Here is a 19,477-nt window from a genome sequence, read left to right as displayed (position 1 = left end):
AGCCCCTTCCAATGCCTGACCACCCTTTCCTTGAGGAAATTCTTCCTGATGTCCGGCCTGATATGCTCGTGGTTAATGCCTTGTCCAAGGGTGATGCTCAGTCGTTGCCTGAGGATGTTTCTCACAGCTGCTTTGGTGTCTCCTCTTTTCCTGTCTCCTGGGAGCAGTGTCTCCAGGTGTTTCACACAGGGGCTGGCCAGATGTGTGGGCACCAGAGCTGCTGTCAGGAGAGTTGTGACAGTCTGATGTCAGAAGGTCTCTCCCTGGTGTTTTGTCTCAGTTGATCCATCCCTTCTCCCTTCCCTGGGTAGTGGTTGTGCTCTTCTGATGGAAGTCCAGCTGGGAGAAGAGGATAAAGGGATAGATTTTTTTTTCCCTGCAGAGTTGCTCAACACCCTCGTAAAAAGCAAAGCATTGATCCAAAACCTTGACCTCAACACTCATTTTTCTGAGTGTTCTTGAGATGCTTAACAGGGCTTCTTGGAAAGCCAGATTATGTCCTCGAAAACTGTCCCTTGCCTTGTCATCTCATTCAGTGTGGGTGGGAAGGAAGGGAGAGTCGAGGGAATACACAGCAGAAAAGGTTGCAAAGTTCCTGCTCAGTTATGGTGGACAAATGGAGTCCTCTCCCACGAAAAATGCTTCCATAAGCACTGCCCTGGGAGAGGAGGTTTAGATTTGTGTGTGGTCTGTAGCACACCAGGAAAAAAAAAACCACCAAAGACTCTGTTTTGTGTTTTGAAAGTTGTGGTAGTACCTTGGTTATATTTTGTCCTTGAATTCCCTGCCTGTTGTGTGCTGGCACACGAGAGGCAGTGGGAAGGGATGGCTGGGCTGGTGTGGGGTGAGGAGCGGGTTCCCCTCCGGGGCCCAAGCTGTGCCCTAAAACAAGCTGATGTGCAGGGAGGTGTGTTTTTTGTGAGCTGGGTGTTGTAAGGGGTGCCTGTGAGTCACACAGTGCTCGTAGTCACCGTTTTCCTCTTGCCACAGGCTGTGACTGAGGTGCTGGGGTGTGATTCCCCACTCATTCAGCCGCGGCACCGCGTTCCTCGGCGTTCCTCACGAGTGCACTGTGGATGGACAAAGCTTATGGTGAAGACCATAAGAACAGGCTGTGGCAGTGAGACACAAGAGGCAGGAGCCCACGAGCCTCTTTGGGGTGAAAAAGAGAACTTGTATTTGGCAGGTCAGTGGTTGTTCTTCTGTGTTTGCTTTTACCTGTTTGGAGCTGTTGGTACAGCACAGGAAGGACCAAGGGGCAAGGCTGGAGCCAACCTCCCCCAGTGCCTGGGCTCTTGGGGAGCCCCAACAGCCAGGCACAGCTTTCCTGAGCCTTTTTGGGGGATTTGCTGGGAATTAAGTGTGGGTGGAGGTGGCCATGCTGAGTGCACCAAGCAGGGAGGACCATGGAGGCTTTGCTGAGATCACAGTGACTTTGGGTCCTTCCAGGGCAGAGATGGGGGGCTGTGATGTGTGCAGCCACCACTGAATACTGAGCACCAAACATTGGCCAAATAAGCAGAGAACTGAGAATTTGGGGTAGCTGTGGGAACTGTATAGGTGTGTGGCATTGGTACAGGAGTGTTCTGTCCAGGGTGAAAGCAGGTGGGCTTTGTAGTGTTGGAAGATTTTGTTTCTTCTTCCTGGATTATGTTTGTGCATTTTTGTTGCTTCTAACCAAAAAGCAAAGAGTCTGTGGGATGAACCCATGTCTGTGCTTTGGGAGAGGAGGGACACCTGCCCCAGGGTCCCTCTGGACTCCAGGGCTGGCACTGCAGGGGAGGAGGGAATCTCAGCCTGATCACCAGCCTGCTCACGGCCAGGCAGATCTGAGCAGTAAATCCTCTGGGCAAATGACTTGTATGTTCAAGACCTCTCAAGACAGATGCATATGAACTGGGTGGGATAAAATCTGCCTCCCCCAGCCCAGGGTTTCAGGCTGCAGCCTGGGCTGTGGGGGGAGGCGGGATGTGACAGGGCTGCAGCCCCGCAGTCTGCAATCGCTGTTTCACAATGTCCTCGGGTGTTGGGGCTGAGGTCCCCTCTGGGTTTTCCTGCATTGCCACAAAAGCACGTGGACCTTTTCTTCACATTGGCCGCGTGGCAGCAAGGTGACAGTGCTGGTGGCCTTCCTGGCCACTTGGAATGGGTTTGTGACCGTTGTCAGTGGACACTAGAGGCGTCAAGGACAATCCATGCCTAATGCAAGGAGTAGAAGTGTGGACTCTGCTGCCACCTTTCCCAGGTTGGACCAGATGATCTTTTGAGATCACTCCCAGCCCGGGCTGCTCCGGGATTCCCATCTGTGCTGTAATCTCTTGCAGTCTTATCTTCGAAGGAGGTTAACCCACGATCACCTCCTCACCACAGACACGTAAGCGAGACTCGTTCTGCCCCGCAGAAGGAAGTTGTGAGAAGGCAGAGATGTCTGCAGTAGGTTTGGGGTGCCTTGGCCCCACTGCCTCTCCTGATTGAGTCGTGGACACGTGTGCCTCCTTTTCTTTGCCAAGGCTGGGAGGGACTGGGGAGCAGAGGGAATATGAAGCCAGCAGAGTGGGGTGTGTTGTTGGCTTTGGGGTTGGCAGGGGTGACACCAGGCAGTAACAGGGTGGTGATTCACCAGGAGCACCTTGTCTGCACTGCAGCAGAAGCACGGCAGTGCTCCCTTCCTCACACTTCAGCAAGGACATTGTACACAATACTAACCTTCCTGCTTCTTCCCCTTTAGGAGATGAATTAAAATGCAGCACACCACGTGCACAGAGGACAGGATCTACCACGCACTGGAAAGATGTCTACATGGGCTTAGCAGAGATGCTGTCTCCAGCAGATGGGCTGGTAGGTGACCTGTTAACCATGAGCTTGTTCTTCTGTGTGATCTGACCTACCTGGGCACCTGGGTAAGAGAGAGCTGCTGGTGCTGCTGGGGATTTGGAGGCCTTTTTCCCTTCCAGTGTTCCAAGTTATATGCGGGATCCAACCTAGTCAGTCTTCCTGGGCCTTTTGCTGCGGTAGGATGATGTTCCAAGCCACTGAACAAGTCATGTTAGGTCTTACCTGTGTAAAGGCTCAGCAGAGAAGTCGTGCGTGTTGCCAGCTGTCCATGCGTGAGCAGAGGGAGGAGGAGTCTTTGCCCACCACGAGGAAGGATTCCAGTGAAGGGAGGAGGAGTCTTTGCTCACCACAGGGAAGGATTCCTTTGTGCAATCAACCAGCCTTGCTTGGATGCTCATAGAGCCCAAACCCATTGGGTTTGGTCTCTGCTGTGTTGCTGGAAGCAAGCACAGAGATATTGTTACTGATTTGATTTAAACCTGAGTCAGATACTATGGTGGCCATAAAGAGGTGAGCCATGTTCAGAGGGCTGCGAAGGGATTTGGGATGACGGTGGTGAGGGCAGAGCAGCAAAGAGCAGAAGTAATATTTGAATGTCATTTTGACCTTTCTTCCTCATACTCATGTTTGTGAGATGCAATTAAATCACTCCTAAATCCTCTTACGGTTGAAAGAATTGAAGTGAATTTGAGGGGCTGTCAAATTCAGATTCCTTTTTGTCTTTGCAGTTCTTTCAACCCTTTCTGCTTTTCTTTTTAGCTATAAGTCAACAAAGAGATGCAAATAGTGTCCCACCTGCTGCCAAATGCCAGAGTAATGCCTTTTGCCATGCCCATTTCCTCACACCCACTGTAGCAGTGCCAGGTGATGCTGTAGCTGTAGCATCACTTGGGGTCTTGGTTCATGCAGTTATGACCAAGACTCCTGTGTCCTTTTCATCTCCCCATGCTCTGGGAACCAGGCCCTGAAGTGTGACCTACATTCCTGGTTCCTGGCACCGTGACAGTGCGTGTCCAGAGGAGTCCCATCTCGCCCAGCGAGTCATTGTGCTCTGCAGAGCTCACCTCTTCCTGTAATTACGATTAATCAATTCCTGTGTCACTCACAAGCTCCTAATCCCAGCCCCTCAGAGCTGGTGTTTGAGTTAGGGAAGCCTTTAAACAACGACTTTGTAATTTTTCCGGCTCATTAGCGAAGACCAGACTGCACAGGGCAGGGACTGGGGTGGTGGGCTCTGCTGGAGGCAGCTGTGCTGCCCAGGGATTCCTCATTCCTAATGACTTCCCCCCATCTCTCTGCCTGCTGGTTCTCAGTCCTCTTCATGTGGGTTTTGCGGGGTTTGGCAGAATGACCTGGCATTCCTGGGAGAGTCTCAGGCGTGTTACACATCAGAAAGTCCCCTTTCATCCAAGGCATTTGTGCTCTTGCCAGCACTCTCCAGCGTGACCAGCGCTCCCCGTTTCCGCACCGTTAATGGCTCTGCTGTGCCCTGGCCCAGGTTCTGCTGCTGGGGACCCCCCAGGGCAACCCTCTAGTGCCTTCCCATGGGGGCTGTCCCTCGTTTTGACGTGCTGCTCTTTCACATCCTACCCCCTTGCAGTCGGAGTAGGAAGTATTTGCAGTAACATGTACGATTCAGGGAAAACAGAGCACGGTGTGCCCACACCCCATAGCAGGGCATCCTATTGCTTCTCAAAAACAGAGCAGAAATGTTTTCACATCCTTCTGCCTTCCCCATGTTACAGGCAACAGTTTCATTATCCCTGTTCTGTGTCAGATCCAGACTGTTATTTGTGGCAGGGTTGTTCCTCATGTAGTCAGTGAATACTTCTGTCTTGTTCCTAGCTGGGCCATAACCTTCTCCTCTTTCATTTTTGACTTCTTGCGTCACTTCTATTTCCCAATTTATTGCTTTCCCCTCCTTTTTACCATTTCCGTACACCAAAATAGCACACACCACATTGCAGCTCTTTGGGCTGAGGCCTTGCTAGGGTTTTGTTCATTTTTAAATTATTTAATGGTTTATCTGAAAATTCTACAGGAGGTTGCCCCAGAGCGGGTGAGTAATCGTTTCCGAGGCGTTGTTTCCCCCCCGTGTAAGTGACTGAGTAGCTGAGGTGTGTGAAGGCAGCAAAGAGAACAAGTTGTGAGTCTTTGGCCACCCCAGATTTATACTCTGGATGAGCCCATGGCCAACCCTGGGGTCTAAATAGAAGATCTTTCTGTAGAGTTTATTGGAGGGACCAAATTAAAATGAGTTGTCTGTGACTCATAAAAATCCCTGTTAGAAAAGTGCTTGGAAGGACAACCCCCTTTTCCTCATGGAGACCCCTTTCAGGGTTTGCCTGGTTCCTGTTGCTGGAGAAAGACCAGTGTCAAATTAGAGTGTGATAAAGGAAGAAACATATTTTACTTTTTGCTGGTGAGCAGAGAAACAGGGAGCTTTTGGTGAAGGAAAGCCCTGGTTTTGGGTCTGGCTGCTGGCACTGCTGGGAATGCCATGCTGGAAATCAGAGGTGGGAGAGAGGCCAGAGGATTGTGGTGGATGGGACTTGCTGAAAAGTCTGGAGGGCAGCCTGGAAGGAGCACTGGGATCTGCTGGGAAGGAGATGTTGTGCATCTACCACAGGGCTCCACATGGGTCAGAGAGGATGATGGATGCTGGTGAGGGAGAGTGGAAGAAGGTCACTAGTGAGCTGGACAGTGTCTCACATGGTGCCCAGAAATTCAGTGTGCTCAGCTCTAAAAAGGAGAAACTTAAGATCCTGTTCCATTGCATCTAAATACCCTCAGGGGAAAGGACCAGTCTGATGTGGGGCTCCTCCAGCTTCGTTACTGAGTGGTGAAATGCAGTGTCTGAAATACTTCCAGCTTGGGGTGCAGAATTATGGTTACTGGTTACTAAACCTGGCAACCTTTAACCTTTGAGCTGATTTCTCCAGGCTTGTCATGGGTTTTCTTTCCAAAATCACTGCCCAGGGTGGAAGTGCTTGGAGTGGCTCCAGCCCTGGGAGGTGCCCCTGTACCCTGCTGCTGGATAGCCATATTCCATATCTAAGCAGCTGCTTGGATATGGCAGCTGTGGGTTGGATTGATGTGCAGTGCAGGATGTATCCCAAGGGGATGCTGTGGCTGTGAGGCTTGGGCTGTCCCCTGTCCTTCGGGCACCTCCTGCCCCTCCTTACAAACTGCTGCGAGTCGGCCCTTCCTCTGGGCAGTCCCTTGGAGGAGCCACCTTCTTCTGGGGAGGACGTGGGGGAAATGGTGGGAGAGGGTCTGGGGGAGGGAGGGAAGGGGGCTGTTTGCTTTTCACCCCTCCAGCTGTGTCACTTTGGACAGCCCCAGCACCCGATGCCCAGCCCAGGCACTGTGGGCAGCTCGGGCACGATGTGGCATTTCTGCTTTATTTCTCTCCTTTTCTGACTTGACGGTTGCCCACTACAAAGAGCAGCGGAGGGGAAATGCCACCCCCTCCACGAGGCCAGGAAGGAGCTACTCTGGGAGGAGGAGGAGGAGGAGGAGGAAGAGGGCATCTCGGTGCACTTCTCAGAAAAGAAATGGCAAAGCCTCATCCTTCCGAGGCCGCCCACGGGGCCGCTGCTGCCCGGGCTGTTGGCACCGATAGCGATCAAAGCGTGAGCGGGGCTGTGCCCGGCTCCCTCCCAGCACTGGGGGCTCGGTGCAGCCCTGCCCAGCACCCCATCCCTGCTTGGAGGCTTTGCTGTGGTCTTTGCTCTCCCAGAGGGAGGTTTTCCTTTGGGTCTGTGTCACGCTGGGCTCAGTGGAATGGTGCTGTTGGATGCTGGGATAAGCATGGCTTAGTCCTGCTCTTGCTGCGGCTCCACGTGCTGCAGCCCCAGGTTCTCCCAGCTGGGGACATGATGTGTTCTGGGCTGCCTGTGTTGCTGGCAGAGAAATCTGACTCATTTTCCATGTTTTAAGAAAAAATAAATAGTGCTGGGTCACTGGTTTAGTGAAGCAAAACCGGATGGATGAGCACGAGGGCAAGGTGGATGTCAGCAGTTTTTTAGCTATGGGGCTTCCTGTTGCCCTGCTGGGAGGTCTCCTGTGCCTCTTGAGACAAATTCATTGGATTTGGGGGCTGGAAGGTGGAGTTCAGGTTTGTGCTGCCTGTACAAGGGGCGTCTGTAATGCTGAACACCTCTGGAGCCAGTCTCAAAGGACTGCTCTCCTTTGAGGCGTTGAGGGACTTGTGAACATGAGTTTACTTCCCACTTCCCTCAGCCAAGAGACTCCTTTCTGAGCTCTGCAAACCCTGCCTTGCCATGGGCTTGGGTGGGTGAGGTGAAGTGTTTCCCTCCAACACAGAACTTCCTGGACCTGGCACAGCTCGAGAGACTGGAGGTGATGGGGAGCTCAGCCCCTGTTTGCAGTGATGGCAGGGAGCATCCCTGCACTTGCCTTGGTGATGGGGAGCTCAGCCCCTGCTTGCAGTGATGGCAGGGAGCATCCCTGCACTTGCCTTGGTGATGGGGAGCTCAGCCCCTGCTTGCAGTGATGGCAGGGAGCATCCCTGCACTCACCTTGGGGACTCTCCAGGGCATCTCTGACCTTGCACCCTCCACACAGCCTCGGGGCCTCCCTTGCATCTCCTAGTGAAAATGTTTTTTGGTAATTAAAGAGCAAGTGCAAAATTCAGGGGAAAGCCTGGTTCCAGCTTCCCACATGCCCTGGGTGCACATCTACCCTTGTCCACCCCGGGACAGGGAGGGTGCCCAGCATGGTCTGGTGCTGCTGGCACAGTGGGACAGATGCAGCTTGTCTTTTGTGCTGGTGCTGCTCTGGCCTGGTGTAAAACATCACTGCTGAGTTGTCCCTGTGGTTGTTGTGCCTGGTCCTTTGTGGTGACACAGTTCAGTGTTGCAGCAGAGCAGCAGTGTAACGTCTGCTGGGGCGTGTTGAGGTGAGGGGTGGCTGCAAATAAACCTGTCTGGAAACCTTCTCACCTGGCTGCAGCCTCTCCCTGGCCTGGGGATAAACCAAGTGCTGCTCTGCAGTTCATGAAGTCTCCAGGTGCCACCACAGCCCCAGCTGTGTCCTACAGGGACACAGGACATCTGCAGAGGGACAGAGAGAACTTCTTACTGCTGTTGAAGTTACCTTGGGCTTTTGTGCCTAACCTGGGCACATTAAGAGCATCACCTTCCCTGCCCAATAACCTTTTTGGTCTGGGTGCAGGGGATGTGGTTGCAGGGACTAACTCTGTTCCCAGTGGTGGGAAAGTGGGTGGTTGTGACCTGCACTGTGAGAGGAGAGAAGGGAATTCCCACCCAGGTCTGGATCCCTGTCCTGACTGATGCCTGGTGGTGTTGGACACTTTGCTTTGCTGTGTGGTCTTTGTTTATTGTGTGCAGGATTTCCGAGCTGCATTTTGTGCTTGAGACTATTTTTGCAAGGGTACAGCTGTTTTGGTGTGTCTCTGGTTAATGCAGCTGTGCCAGATTTAGGAGCTTGGATCCTGGCAGCCTGCTGCTTCCCAGCACCGAGTAGCTTAATCCCAGAGCCTTGCTATGTCCATGAGTTAAACAGAAATTTGATTATAGCAATATCATTCAAATATACCTGATTGCATCCTGGAGCTTCAGCTCATAGCTCCTGTAGAAGACCCAAAAATGGGTGAGAAGACCTCAGGTCTGAATCACAGAATATGCTGAGTTGGAAGGGACCCGTAAGGATTCAGTCCAACTCCTGGCCCTGCACAGAACACCCCAACAATCACCCCATGTCCAAACTCTGGACATGGGGTGAGCTCTGGCAGCCTTTGCACCATGACCACTGCCCTGGGGAGCCTGTTCAGTGCCCAACCACCCTGTGGGGGAAGGACCTTTTCCTAATACCCAGCCTAACACTGCCCAGACACAGCTCCAGCTGTTCCCTCTTATGTTTGTTCCTTTATGCTATGTTTGTAAGATGCCTCTATTGAGCTTTGCCCTTGCCCCTGCTCCCTGCCCATCCTCCCAGCCTCTCCACAGTGGGTTTGCCCCAGTTTCCCCCAGGGGAAGTAGCCCAGTGCCTCTCCCTCTGCCCCATTCAGCACAAATGACTCTGTGAGCCGCTGCCACCGCAGTTTCCTCCTCCCTCGCTACAAGTGAGAGGAAGGAAAGAGCCCACGTCGTGCTGGGCTGTTGGTGTTTGTGGTTATGGTTGTGCAGGATGCTGTGTTCTCCTCTCTGGGAGATGCTCCCCATGGCCAGGCTTTGTCCTTGCAGTGTAGCAGGGCCAGAGTCTCACAGGTGAAACAATCATGGAATGGTTGGGGTTGGAAGGAACCTTAAAGATCATCTCGTTCCACCCCCTGCCATGGGCAGGGACACCTTCTCTATCCCAGGTTGCTCCAAGCCCTGTCCAACCTGATTTTGGAAACTCCAGGGCTGGGGCAGCGACAGCTTCTCTGGGCAACCTGTGCCAGGGCCTCACCACCCTCACAGGGAACAATGTCTTCCCAATATCCCATCCAACCCTGCCCTCTGGCAGTGGGAAGCCATTCCCCTTGTCCTGTTGCTTCAGGCCCTTGTCCCAAGTCCCTCTCCAGCTCTCTTGGAGCCCCTTTAGGCACTGGAAGGGGCTCTAAGATAAGTAATCCTCCCAGCTGGAGCAGGATGGGTTTTTTCAAGGCACCATGTGAGCCCAGGGACTTCTTGCCGAGGTCAGCAAAGCTCCCAGCAGCTCTGACCACTTCTGCTGGCCAGTTGCTTACTTGACTATCTCCCAGGTGCAGGAGCTTTCTCTGGAGGATACCACGCTCTGGGACAATATTGATTTATTTGGGCAACCTGCTGGAGTCATCCCAGCTGATCTGTGTTTTTGTGGCATCCGCTGGTTTATGGAAGTGGCTCAAAGGAAAACTGGAGCATTGCTGAATTCCTGGGTCACTGGGGCTGTTCCCTCACTGACAAGATATCACAGTGTCTTGGTGGGTGTCAGCAAACCCAGGAAGATACTGGGAGTACTGGAGGCAAATTAGAAAGTGCATCTGAGCTGCTTGGAAACTTTCCAGAGGGATCTTTCCTCCACTGGAAAATGTTGATTCATTGAAAGTAAAAAGTTGTGTGGCAGCCCAGGGGATTTCCCCGGGGGAAGTCTCCTGCCCTGTTAATTCAACTATAAGCCTGGCATAAAGCCACAGAAATAGTGCATGTCCTGGTGAGCAAACACTTGTCTACAAGTCTGGTTTTGCAACCTCAGCACTAGTTTTACTTGTCTTGACATTGGTCTTCTCCCACTGGGCCATGTCACCCTCTCCCCTGGTTTAAATTCCTCTTGCTTAGCACCCAGAAGGTGTGTAAAGGTATTTTTATGACATGTCTGTGTTTGATGAATCTGTAGCCTCTGCAGTTGGGAATAATGTTTGAGGGCCAGACAATGTGATCTGTAGGTTTGTGCTGGACTGCTGTCCCGTGCCAGCTCGTGGTGTTCTCTTCCCTGCTCCAGCTTGGGTTGGTTTTTATATCCTGGGCCACTTAATAGACCGTGTGAGTGAAATCCATTTGATTTATATTATTTTTCCTCTCTGATCTTTAGCACCTCTTTTCTGCAGTGAGAGATGCTCTCTTAATCTTGCTTTCTCTTTTGAGCTGAGACTGGGAGAGCCCCAGTTACAGCACTCCCTGAACTGTGCCGTGGGCTGCAGGTGAGCTGTGTAGTGTCCACCCTGTATTCCCTTCTGCTGGAAAAAATCCACAGCAATGCAGGATGGGGGAGATGCCAATGTGGGCCTTTCCCAGGTATTTGTTAGGCTGTTTGCTTGAAGTTTTCCTGTAATGTTTCTCCCTGGGGCTGTGTGGGGTACCCAGGTCCCTGGGAAGGAGGAGGAGGAAGGGGAGCAGGAGGTGCTGCTCCCTCCTTGCTCTGCAGATCCTGGACTGCCGGCGGCCAGCAAGCACCTCCTCCTCCCCTGGGACGTGGGGCTGGGATGAATGGAGGCAGCCTGACAGCCTTCACACAGATCATTTCCTCTAAGGCCCTCTGGGAGCTGGCCCTGACCGCTGAGAAGAACATCGGGAAACACCTTGGGCCATTGTCACCAGTGGGATCCCAGCAGATGTCTGGGGGAAGGAGGTCGGGGGGTTTCAATCCACTGGGGTGAAGGACCCACCACCATCCCTTTGCATGGCAATTCTCTTCTTTCACTCTGCCTAATCTTCTGGTGGGGTTTTAAGAGATTTAATGAAAATTTGAAGGTGCCAAGAGATGGACTAAATGCTGGGCAGGCTTGACAGCAAAGCAGATCTGTGTCTGCTGACTGCGGTGGTGCTGCTGTGTTGGTGCATCTCCAGGGCCCGGGGAAGCTGGATGGGTGTGATGCAGCTGGAGGGGATTGAATGTCTGCTGACAGGAAGCTGAATTTGGCAAGATTTGAGTGAGTTTATAGTTGGGATTGTGCATCTGGGGCGTTTGAGCCGGGGGGCAGCAGGGCAAGGGGTTGCACTGGTGGGTTGTCTGTGCCTGGGCAGAGGGAACGTGGGTTCCACCCATGCCAGGCACATCCCTCTGGCCTCTGCACATGCACGTGGCAGCTCTGGCCTGTCAGCTACCCAGCTGGCACCTGGGGAGAGGCATCCAGCCAGGCTGGGTGTGTTGGGCTGTGAGAACACAAAGGTGCTCAGGTACGACGGTGCTGCTGAGACAAGCACCGTTGTTTGAGGTCAGATCTGTCTGGAAATAGGGTGTGAGGTTTATTCTTCTGCTGTAATCTGATGCCTGTGGTCAACACCTTCCTCCCTGACCCCTTCCCATTGTTCCTCTCCTTGAATGGGGGCTGTGACAGTGGCTCTGTGTCCCCCACAGCAGGGCTGTGCCTGAACTGCTGGAGCCTGCAGGAGCTGGTGAGCCGAGACGCTGGCAACTACCTCATCCTCGTGGAGAAGATCCTTGGCAAGACCAAAGAGGTGAGCTGGGGGGGCTGTCGGGGAGGGCTGCGGGCTTTGAGACATGGTCAGCTCTGTGGCTTGCCCAAAATGGAGTTTTGCTGAGCTTGCTGGGTGATTTTGGGTTGTGGTAAAGTGTTGCTGGAGCCCCAGGGCTTGGGGTCAGGCGGTGTTATGTCAGCAGGTACAGAACTCTGGTGAGTAGTGCTGTGTCTCCCACATGAGAACTACAAGGGAAAAGCCCAGCTATGATATCTGTTGTTTGGGTAGCACAGCAGATCCACAGGGGTGGGTTTTGACTCCCCAAAGTGCTGCTGGGGCACCATGGGGCTGCACGGATGGAGCCAACCTTCCCCAGGCCTTCCCCAGCCATCAGCTGGGAGCTGCTGGTCCAGAGCAGAGCAAATTGAAAGGTTCATGTTGCTTTGGATGGAAACTTCTCTGTATCCCTGCTGGGCTTCCTGTGGAACTGCGACACTGAGGACCACGGATGGGGTTTGCAGCCCAGCAGGTGACAGTGGGGTGAGGCACAGCAGGGAGGTGAAGTGGCAGTGGGGCCAATCTGTTGACCTGCTGTGGTCCCACCATGCACCAGAGAACCTCAAGGCATCGCTGGCTGAGCAGGGTCATCCCAGGCTGTGGCAGGGAAGGCCTTGGAAGAATCCCTTGATGTGGCAGGAAACAGTGATGTGTTTCCTAAATCCCCAGCACTGGGATTCATGTGATGGGTAAATGCTGCCTTTCATTTTTTGGGGAAGAAAGGCTGCAGAGCTGATAGCAGTTAAGTTTAGCACAGTTTGGTTACGTTCATTTATGTATTTTTGTAATGGTTGGAGTTGATCTTGTTGCAGAGAGTGGTTTATTACATTAGGGTTTATTGTAGGGGTTTATTGCACTTTGTGCTGTGCTCATGAACGAGGGGAGACTGTCTGCAAGTGTATACTTGAGCTATCACTGTGTCCCTCAGTGAAATAGTTCTGCTGGGTATTCCCTGGCAAAGCCTGGGATGCAAATACATGGATTTCACTGGGCTGCTGAGCTTTGCAAGCTGTTTGCAGGGGCTGGACTGCCTCCCTGCCTCTCCTGGCTGCCTGCTTTGAGGCACTTCCATGGAATTTCATGCAAGGATCAGGAACATCAAAGGGCTGGGAGCTTGGCCAGATCTGAGCAAAGGCAGAGCAGGAGGTTGTGCTTATCTCTCTGTCCCATTGGTGTGGATTAGTGCAGCTTTAGGGGTTGTTTTTCTGTCGGGATGAGGGAATTTGCCGTGCACGGTGGTGTGGTGGTGCAGGTTGGGTGCTCGGCTGCACTGCTGGGGAGTTCCCTGGTACCTCCAAGGATCCTTTTGGGTGGTGCTCATGGCAAGCAGCCCAGCTCATCCTCCCACTCTCGGGCTGTTTCCTACAGGTGCAGGAGAAGTGCGACTATGACCTGGTGACGCCCCTGGCTCTGCTCTTCTACTCCGCCGTCCTCTGTGTAAGTGCTGAGGCTGCTGCATGGAGCTGGATCCCAGCCCCAGGGAGGCCATGGAGCCACATGGAGCAGTCACTGAAGTCAGGGTGGCTTTGTCTGAAACACCACGACCTGCTTTGATCAGTTCATCTCACAGAAAGATTCTGTACAAGTTGATAGAGATCAGGATCAAACAACCATTGCACAAGCTGACTGAAAAAAAATGAGCTTCAGGATGTTTAAGCTATTTTTTAAAGGGTGGGCTAATCAGAAAGGGAGATGGACAATATCTCTGTGCAGAGGAGGGAAATTTTTTCATTACCCTTTATACTTGTGCAAAATACATTGGCAGTGTGAATGAAAAGAAGGAGCGGAGCCTTCACAGGAAGTACTTTTTTTATTATTATTATTACTAGCACAATGCATCATTATCCCAAGGAAATCATTGCTGCCAGATCCTGCAAAAGCACAGGCTGTAATGCAATTCATCTGTATGTGTCTGTGGTGGTTAAAAAGGAATTTATATATAGGCTTTGGCACGTGAGCCACAGCCGGGAGGTTGGGAAGGTGCAGAGCGGAAGGAGCTTTCTTGGAGCTGTGCCCAGTGGGGATCCTTCCACCCTTCCTTGGGAGAAGATGGGGTGTCACAGGGTGAACCTCTGCTTTGCTTCTCCTCCTCCCACTTCCAGCCTAACCCCTCGAGTTTTTACACTTGCAGTTTGTGTCCTTGCCCCCTCTCTGACCGTGTCTCCCTGTGCCCCGCAGGCTCCTCACTTCCCGCCGGGCTCCGACCTGCTCCTGAAAGCTGCCAGTGTGTACCACAGCTTCCTGACCTGGCCTGTGCCCTACTGTGACATCTTCCGTGAGCTGCTCACCTTCATCAGCAATGAGCTGAGGGCCCCTGGTGAGCGCTCCTGCCCTGCACGTGCTGCTGCCACTGCTGCCCCAAAAACACCCCCTGCCTGCACTGCCCCTGTTTGCTCCCCTGGTGCTGCTGCCTCATTCCCCACTTGCTTCATGAGTCCTGTGAGTGTGGTATCCCCGGTTACCTTGGGCATCCCAAACCTCAGTTTTCCCAGGAGGTGAGGACTCTGCCCTGCATCCTCGGGATGTGGTCCAGCACAGGGTGAGACCAGACTCCCCTGGAGGAGCAGGGCAGGGTGGTGTTTTTGGTGGCTGCCAAGGTGGTGGGAGCATCCTGGGGACTCCCAGCGTGGGGAATTAGCAAAATGGGTAACTATTTCCTGGCTGCCTTTCAGTCTGGTGGGTCTTTTCCATGGCAGAGCACGTGCTGGCTGCTCCCTCCCAGCCCTGGCCTTTGTTTGAGGTGCTCAGTGGTGCAACTGGGGTGATAACAGTGAGGCCATTCACTGGCATCAAGGTGGCTGGAGCCTCCGAGCCTGCCCTTGCGTGGAGATTTCCATAGGGCTGAGGGACTCCCTGGCTCGTTCTTTACAGCCCAGACACTACCTTGTGATCCAGCTCTGGCCACATCCAGCAGCAGCAGCAGTGCTCCCCTTAATTAAGGACTCCTCCTAGATGTCCTGTTGTTCCCAATGGAGCAGCTCTTCCAATTATTTCTAAAAGGCCCTTTTTCCTAATCTCCCAGTCTTTTGGTGGCTTTTGAAGAGCTGTTATCACACAGAGCAGATTCCAGCCCGTGTTTAATCCTGTGCAGGGCCATGGCAGCAAGACTGACTCTGAGGAGGGGTTGAGAGGCCTTGGAAGGGGGTGTGGGCTGTGGCTGAGGCTGGGGGTGCTCCCCACCTCCTCAGACTGGGAAGCTGCTTCAGAGAGCCCTGGTGAGGATGTGAAATGCAGGGTCTCTGTCATGGCTGCAGCATCCTGTGAGATGGGAGCTTGTAGATGTAGGTGGGATGAAATGTGCTTTCAAATGAATGAAAGGATGAAAAAAAAAAACCCAGACCCTGTGCATTGTGAGCACTGGAATGGCTGCTTTACCCCCAGCATAAATGGCCATGGCCACCAGGCAGGGTCTGGTTGAGTCAGGGCTGTTTTACACACTGCTGGAAAGCTCCAGTGCTGGGGAGGGGGGGCTGCTACACCCTGCTCTTGTGCCATCACCACCATCACCGGTGCCCAGTGCTGAGTGAGCTGGGGACTTTGGTCCAAAAACTTTCCCCTCCTGTGAGCATAGTGGATTCCCCACCCCTGCCCAAGATACCATGTGGGAGGCATTGGCTGCAGTGGCTGAGGAGCCCAGTGCTGCCCCTCACTGTGGCCTCTCCCCTCAGCTGGACCCAGAGCCAGCAAGAGTGTGTCCTGTCCTGGTAAGCTGGCCAGGGCCTTATGGGCTCTTCCAGGCTTGTTGCATGGCCTCTGTGACCTGCTGTGAGGCTGAAGCAAAAGCTTTTTATTGAGATGAGGGTAAATATTAACTGAGAACAAGCTGTTGTCAATATTTGCCAAGAATGCAATAACTTTGATCTGCTCACTGGGGCTGGTGCCTCTGCAAGAAGGGTGAATGCTGCTGTCATCAGGGGGCCTGTGTGATCAACCTGAGCCCCCCCTGGGTGCTGCTCCCAGACTGCTGAGCTGGGTTGGGATGTGGCTGCCTGCACTGATAAGGGGGCAGGATCTTGTTGATGCCATAAGATCTTTCCCAAGATGTGCCCCAATCCTGCTGTTTGGGGGAGACACTGGCTTTGCTGTTCCCACCCAGTGCAGATCCATCTGATGTCACCTGGTTTGGGTTCCCAATGGCATCCTGGGGACAATCCCAGGGAGGCATCCAGGGCTGTGGCTGCCCACACCAGCCTCTCTCCTGCCTGGGCCAGTCTGGGCTCCACATGTGGGAGGGAAGATGGCAGTGACCTCCTGTCCATAAGTGACATCAAGGGCCTGGGGGGCTAAAGCAAGTGGGAAAAGCTGCCAAATCCATGGAATTCCCATCCCACATTAGCAGTAGAGCAGAAGGGACCAGGGGTGGAGCAGTTCTCCTGTCTCATCCGTTTTTTCCCCATCACTCTGGGCTTTTACCCTTTACCTCCCAAGCTTCCTTGTTCCTGGGCTGGTCCCTTTACACTATGGCTGTGTCTTGTCTCTGTGAGGACTTTTGGTGGGGCCATTCCCGTTCCAAGCAGCAACTCAGCCATGTCTGCACTACACTGGGAGGCAAAGTCGATGTGCTGTTGAGGCAGAACAGTCTGCAGTGGTTCCATTCCTCATGTCCTGTGCTCTCTCTCCCCAGGGATCACTTTCCAGAGGCTGGTGAGGACAGAGCAGGGGCTGCCTGTGAAGAACTACCAGAGCTCCACTGTGTGAGTGTGGCCATGGGCACTGCTGGTCCCCTCTGTGGCACCCCCACGCTCTGACACTGAGCAGCATCTCAAAGGGGTCGTGGTGGGTGCTGGGGAGAAGGGCTGGATAGTTGGGCTGAGCTGTGGGAAGGGATGAGGAGAGAGGCTGTAGCATTTCCACAGCTGTGGGACTAGGTCTGTGGACTCCCCAAGCCAGTTATCCTGCAGGACTGCTTAACTCTAGGGCTGCAGATCTGGGTGACAACAGCTGGGGAAGGCAAAGTCTCCTCCACAGGGAGCTGCTGATCTCAGCACACATTGGAGAACAGCTGGGAAATGCTGTGATCTGTGAGTTTGGGAGCCACCACCCCAACAGGGGTCAGAAGCAAGTCCATCCCAGTCCCAGTGCAGCGCTGAATGAAAGCCTTGCAGCTCTGAGCACAAGTCAGACTTTGCTCCTTGTTTGAGGGCTGAACCTTTTTCTCTACCAGGGCACCTCATTTGTAAATAGGGAAATGAGCCTGGGTGGTGTCTGCTGTCCTGGCTGAGCCCAGCCTCAGGGACAGTCCTTCAGGCACAGCCACTCTGTGCAGGAGGAGTGTCCTTCTCTTTTGGCTTGTCCACTCATGCCATGCAGCCCTGGATCTGCACCCTTATCTCACCCAGTAGCACTAGTGTATTGGCTGTATTTTCATAAAGAGCCCTGAAAACCTGGCACAGGTCATAGAATCCTAAAATATCCTGTGTTGGAAGGGACCCACAGGGATCATCAAGTCCAGTTCCTGAACTCTGGGCTTACTGGAAGCTCGTGCCCGTTGCCTGAGCTTTCTAGATCCAAGCACACCCCAGCACATCCTTAATTCAGAGCCAGTTTTGCTCAGTGGACACCGAGTGCTGTTGCCCATGAACAGAAGCACGTGCTGTCTGGGCTGCAGGTTTGGGAATTCAAAGCCTGTAGATATTCATGTTGTGGTCTGGAGCAAAAATGCAGCTGAAGAATGTGGCTCTTCTTAAAGCTTCTTCCCTGACCTGCATCTTGGAGGAGAAAGATAGTTTGGGGGCCACTCATGTCCCACTTCATCCCATGTCCAGTTAGGGCAACTGGCTGCTGGGCTGGAGCCCTGCCTGGGGTTCACCACCAGTGTCCAAGCCTGGCCTAACTGGTGTCCCCTTGTCCCCAGGACGGTGCTGCTGCTCAACCGCTCCGAGGTGCAGAGCGAGTTCCTCTCCATCGCCGAGAAGCTGAGTGCCAGTGAGCACCCCCAGCACGCCACGCTCGTCCTGCTCCTCGAGCACCTCTACCAGGCCAACTTTGGCACCTCCTGCGACCTGGACAGCCTGCACCACCTCCTGAAGGTAGGCTGGGACAGCCCCGGCTTTGGGGATGCCGCTGAGAGCAGTTTCGTGCAGTTGGCTGCTGGATTTCCTGACCAAAATAGTACATAATTGGCAAAAGAAGTTTTGATAACACTTCTTGTAGGAAAGATACATGTCTTTCACTTCTTGGGTCAGACCTGAGGTCTGCGCTTGGGTTTTGTGAAGTGTGCGTGGGGGGGGGTCACTTGCCTTTTACCCTGTTCCTCCTTTCTCCACCTCTAAGTGTAGAGAGGAAGGGCCCCCAGATTTGAAGTGCAGCAAAAGTGTTTGTTTGACTGGAGAAACGCTTGGAGGAGAGGCAAAAAATTTTGAAGAAAACCCCTTGGGTGTTTTCAAACACGCTTTTATTTTCTTCGCTAAAGTTTTGGCCGACTTGAAAGGGGGTAGAGGGCGGTGGAGGGAGAGAGCTCCCCAGTTTGTGATCCTGCCCAAGGACCTGTGTGTTGCCTGTGTGGAGGGAACCCCTCAGTCTCTCACCTTGGCTCTGCTCCCCCAGTCCAAGACGCTGGAAGAGCTGTCGGAGATCTACTCCAGTGCCGCCGACGCGCAGGAGATCGCGGCCGCCAGCAGTGACCCCGGGCTGGCCCGGGAGCGGCTCCAGGCTGTGCTCAGGGACATCGCTGGGGCCGCCTCCTTTCCTGCCATCACAGGTGAGAAACCCCCCAGGCCCCTCTTTTCTCCAGGGTGTTCTGCAGGCTCAGCCCCTGCAGCAGCAGCAGCAGCAGCGAACATTTTGCACAAAGTCTCGACCGAGCGAAAAAACTGCAACAAAAAAAGCACCAACCCAGGTCCTGCTTCGTAACCACACAATGAGCCAGAAAAGGTTTCATTAAAACAGCAACAAAACAAATTGTCCAGCCTGTATGGGTGAGATGAAAACATTAAATCAGAAACTGCTGGTAGCTGTGATGTCTGATGGCTCTCAGGGATGTGAAATGTCCCCTCATCCCCTTTGCATGTGACTGGCATCATTGGTGTTCAGCATGACCTGGGCTGCCCAAAATGTGTGCGTGGGGTGGGTGGCATCTCCCACCAGGAGAGGCTGGCAGGGGTGGTGTTGGGGATCCTTGGAAACTAAGTCCTCTCCCTCCTCTCTTCCCAGGTGAGGCTCAGCCCCACAAGCTCCACACCATCCCCATCCCTGCCGCCCGCTGCTACACGTACAGCTGGGACCAGGATAACTTTGGTAAGTGGAGGGGGTCCCCCAGTCATCCCAGTGAGACCACAGCCCTCTGTTCCCCATTCCAGGGGTGACTGAGCAGCGTTTCAGCTTGGCTGGGGCTGCCACATCCAGCTGGGTGTGTGAAAGAGCTGATAACACATTGTTGGTGCTGGAGGGAGAAATGACCCAGTGGGTGTCAGTGTCCCCTGGATGGGACAGGATGTGGGTGACAGCTCAAGTGTGATGCCTGCTGTGATCCCAAGCAGAGGGCACAGGACACTGGTGGCCCCAAATCACGTTTTTCCAGAGACAAATCATGCAGGGCTTAATCTCCTGGGCAGGGTTGTACCTTGCGTTAAACCAGAATAAATTCATTGCACCCAAGTCCATGGGAATATTGGTAGGACATGACATTGTTTGGTAGGAAGCTCCTCTGCAAGGAGGAAACCTTGCTTATGCCCTGGAAATAATTGTTGCTGGGAAAGCTTGACTGGGATACTGAG

At 53.4% G+C, this 19,477-nt stretch overlaps 1 protein-coding gene across 1 annotated transcript in view; it reads left to right on the top strand.

Annotated features, from left to right (window-relative positions):
• Positions 1–1,043: 1,043 nt before the first annotated feature.
• PIK3R5 (phosphoinositide-3-kinase regulatory subunit 5) overlaps positions 1,044–19,477 on the top strand; it is a 29,183-nt gene continuing 10,749 nt past the window's right edge. Inside the window, exons 1-9 of the mRNA XM_051797487.1 lie at positions 1,044–1,186; positions 2,729–2,838; positions 11,644–11,744; positions 13,131–13,199; positions 13,941–14,079; positions 16,387–16,456; positions 17,617–17,791; positions 18,309–18,462; positions 18,915–18,998. Of these exons, the coding sequence (XP_051653447.1) occupies positions 2,742–2,838; positions 11,644–11,744; positions 13,131–13,199; positions 13,941–14,079; positions 16,387–16,456; positions 17,617–17,791; positions 18,309–18,462; positions 18,915–18,998 (889 nt within the window). The 5' untranslated portion in view covers positions 1,044–1,186; positions 2,729–2,741. The remainder of the gene's footprint in view (positions 1,187–2,728; positions 2,839–11,643; positions 11,745–13,130; positions 13,200–13,940; positions 14,080–16,386; positions 16,457–17,616; positions 17,792–18,308; positions 18,463–18,914; positions 18,999–19,477) is intronic.

Source organism: Manacus candei, unplaced genomic scaffold (assembly GCF_025592945.1).
Source record: "Manacus candei isolate 608988 ecotype Guabito, Panama unplaced genomic scaffold, ASM2559294v1 h1tg000047l, whole genome shotgun sequence".
In the NCBI taxonomy this organism is placed as follows: Eukaryota; Metazoa; Chordata; class Aves; order Passeriformes; family Pipridae; genus Manacus; species Manacus candei.
This window is presented reverse-complemented; position numbering and strand designations above follow the sequence as displayed.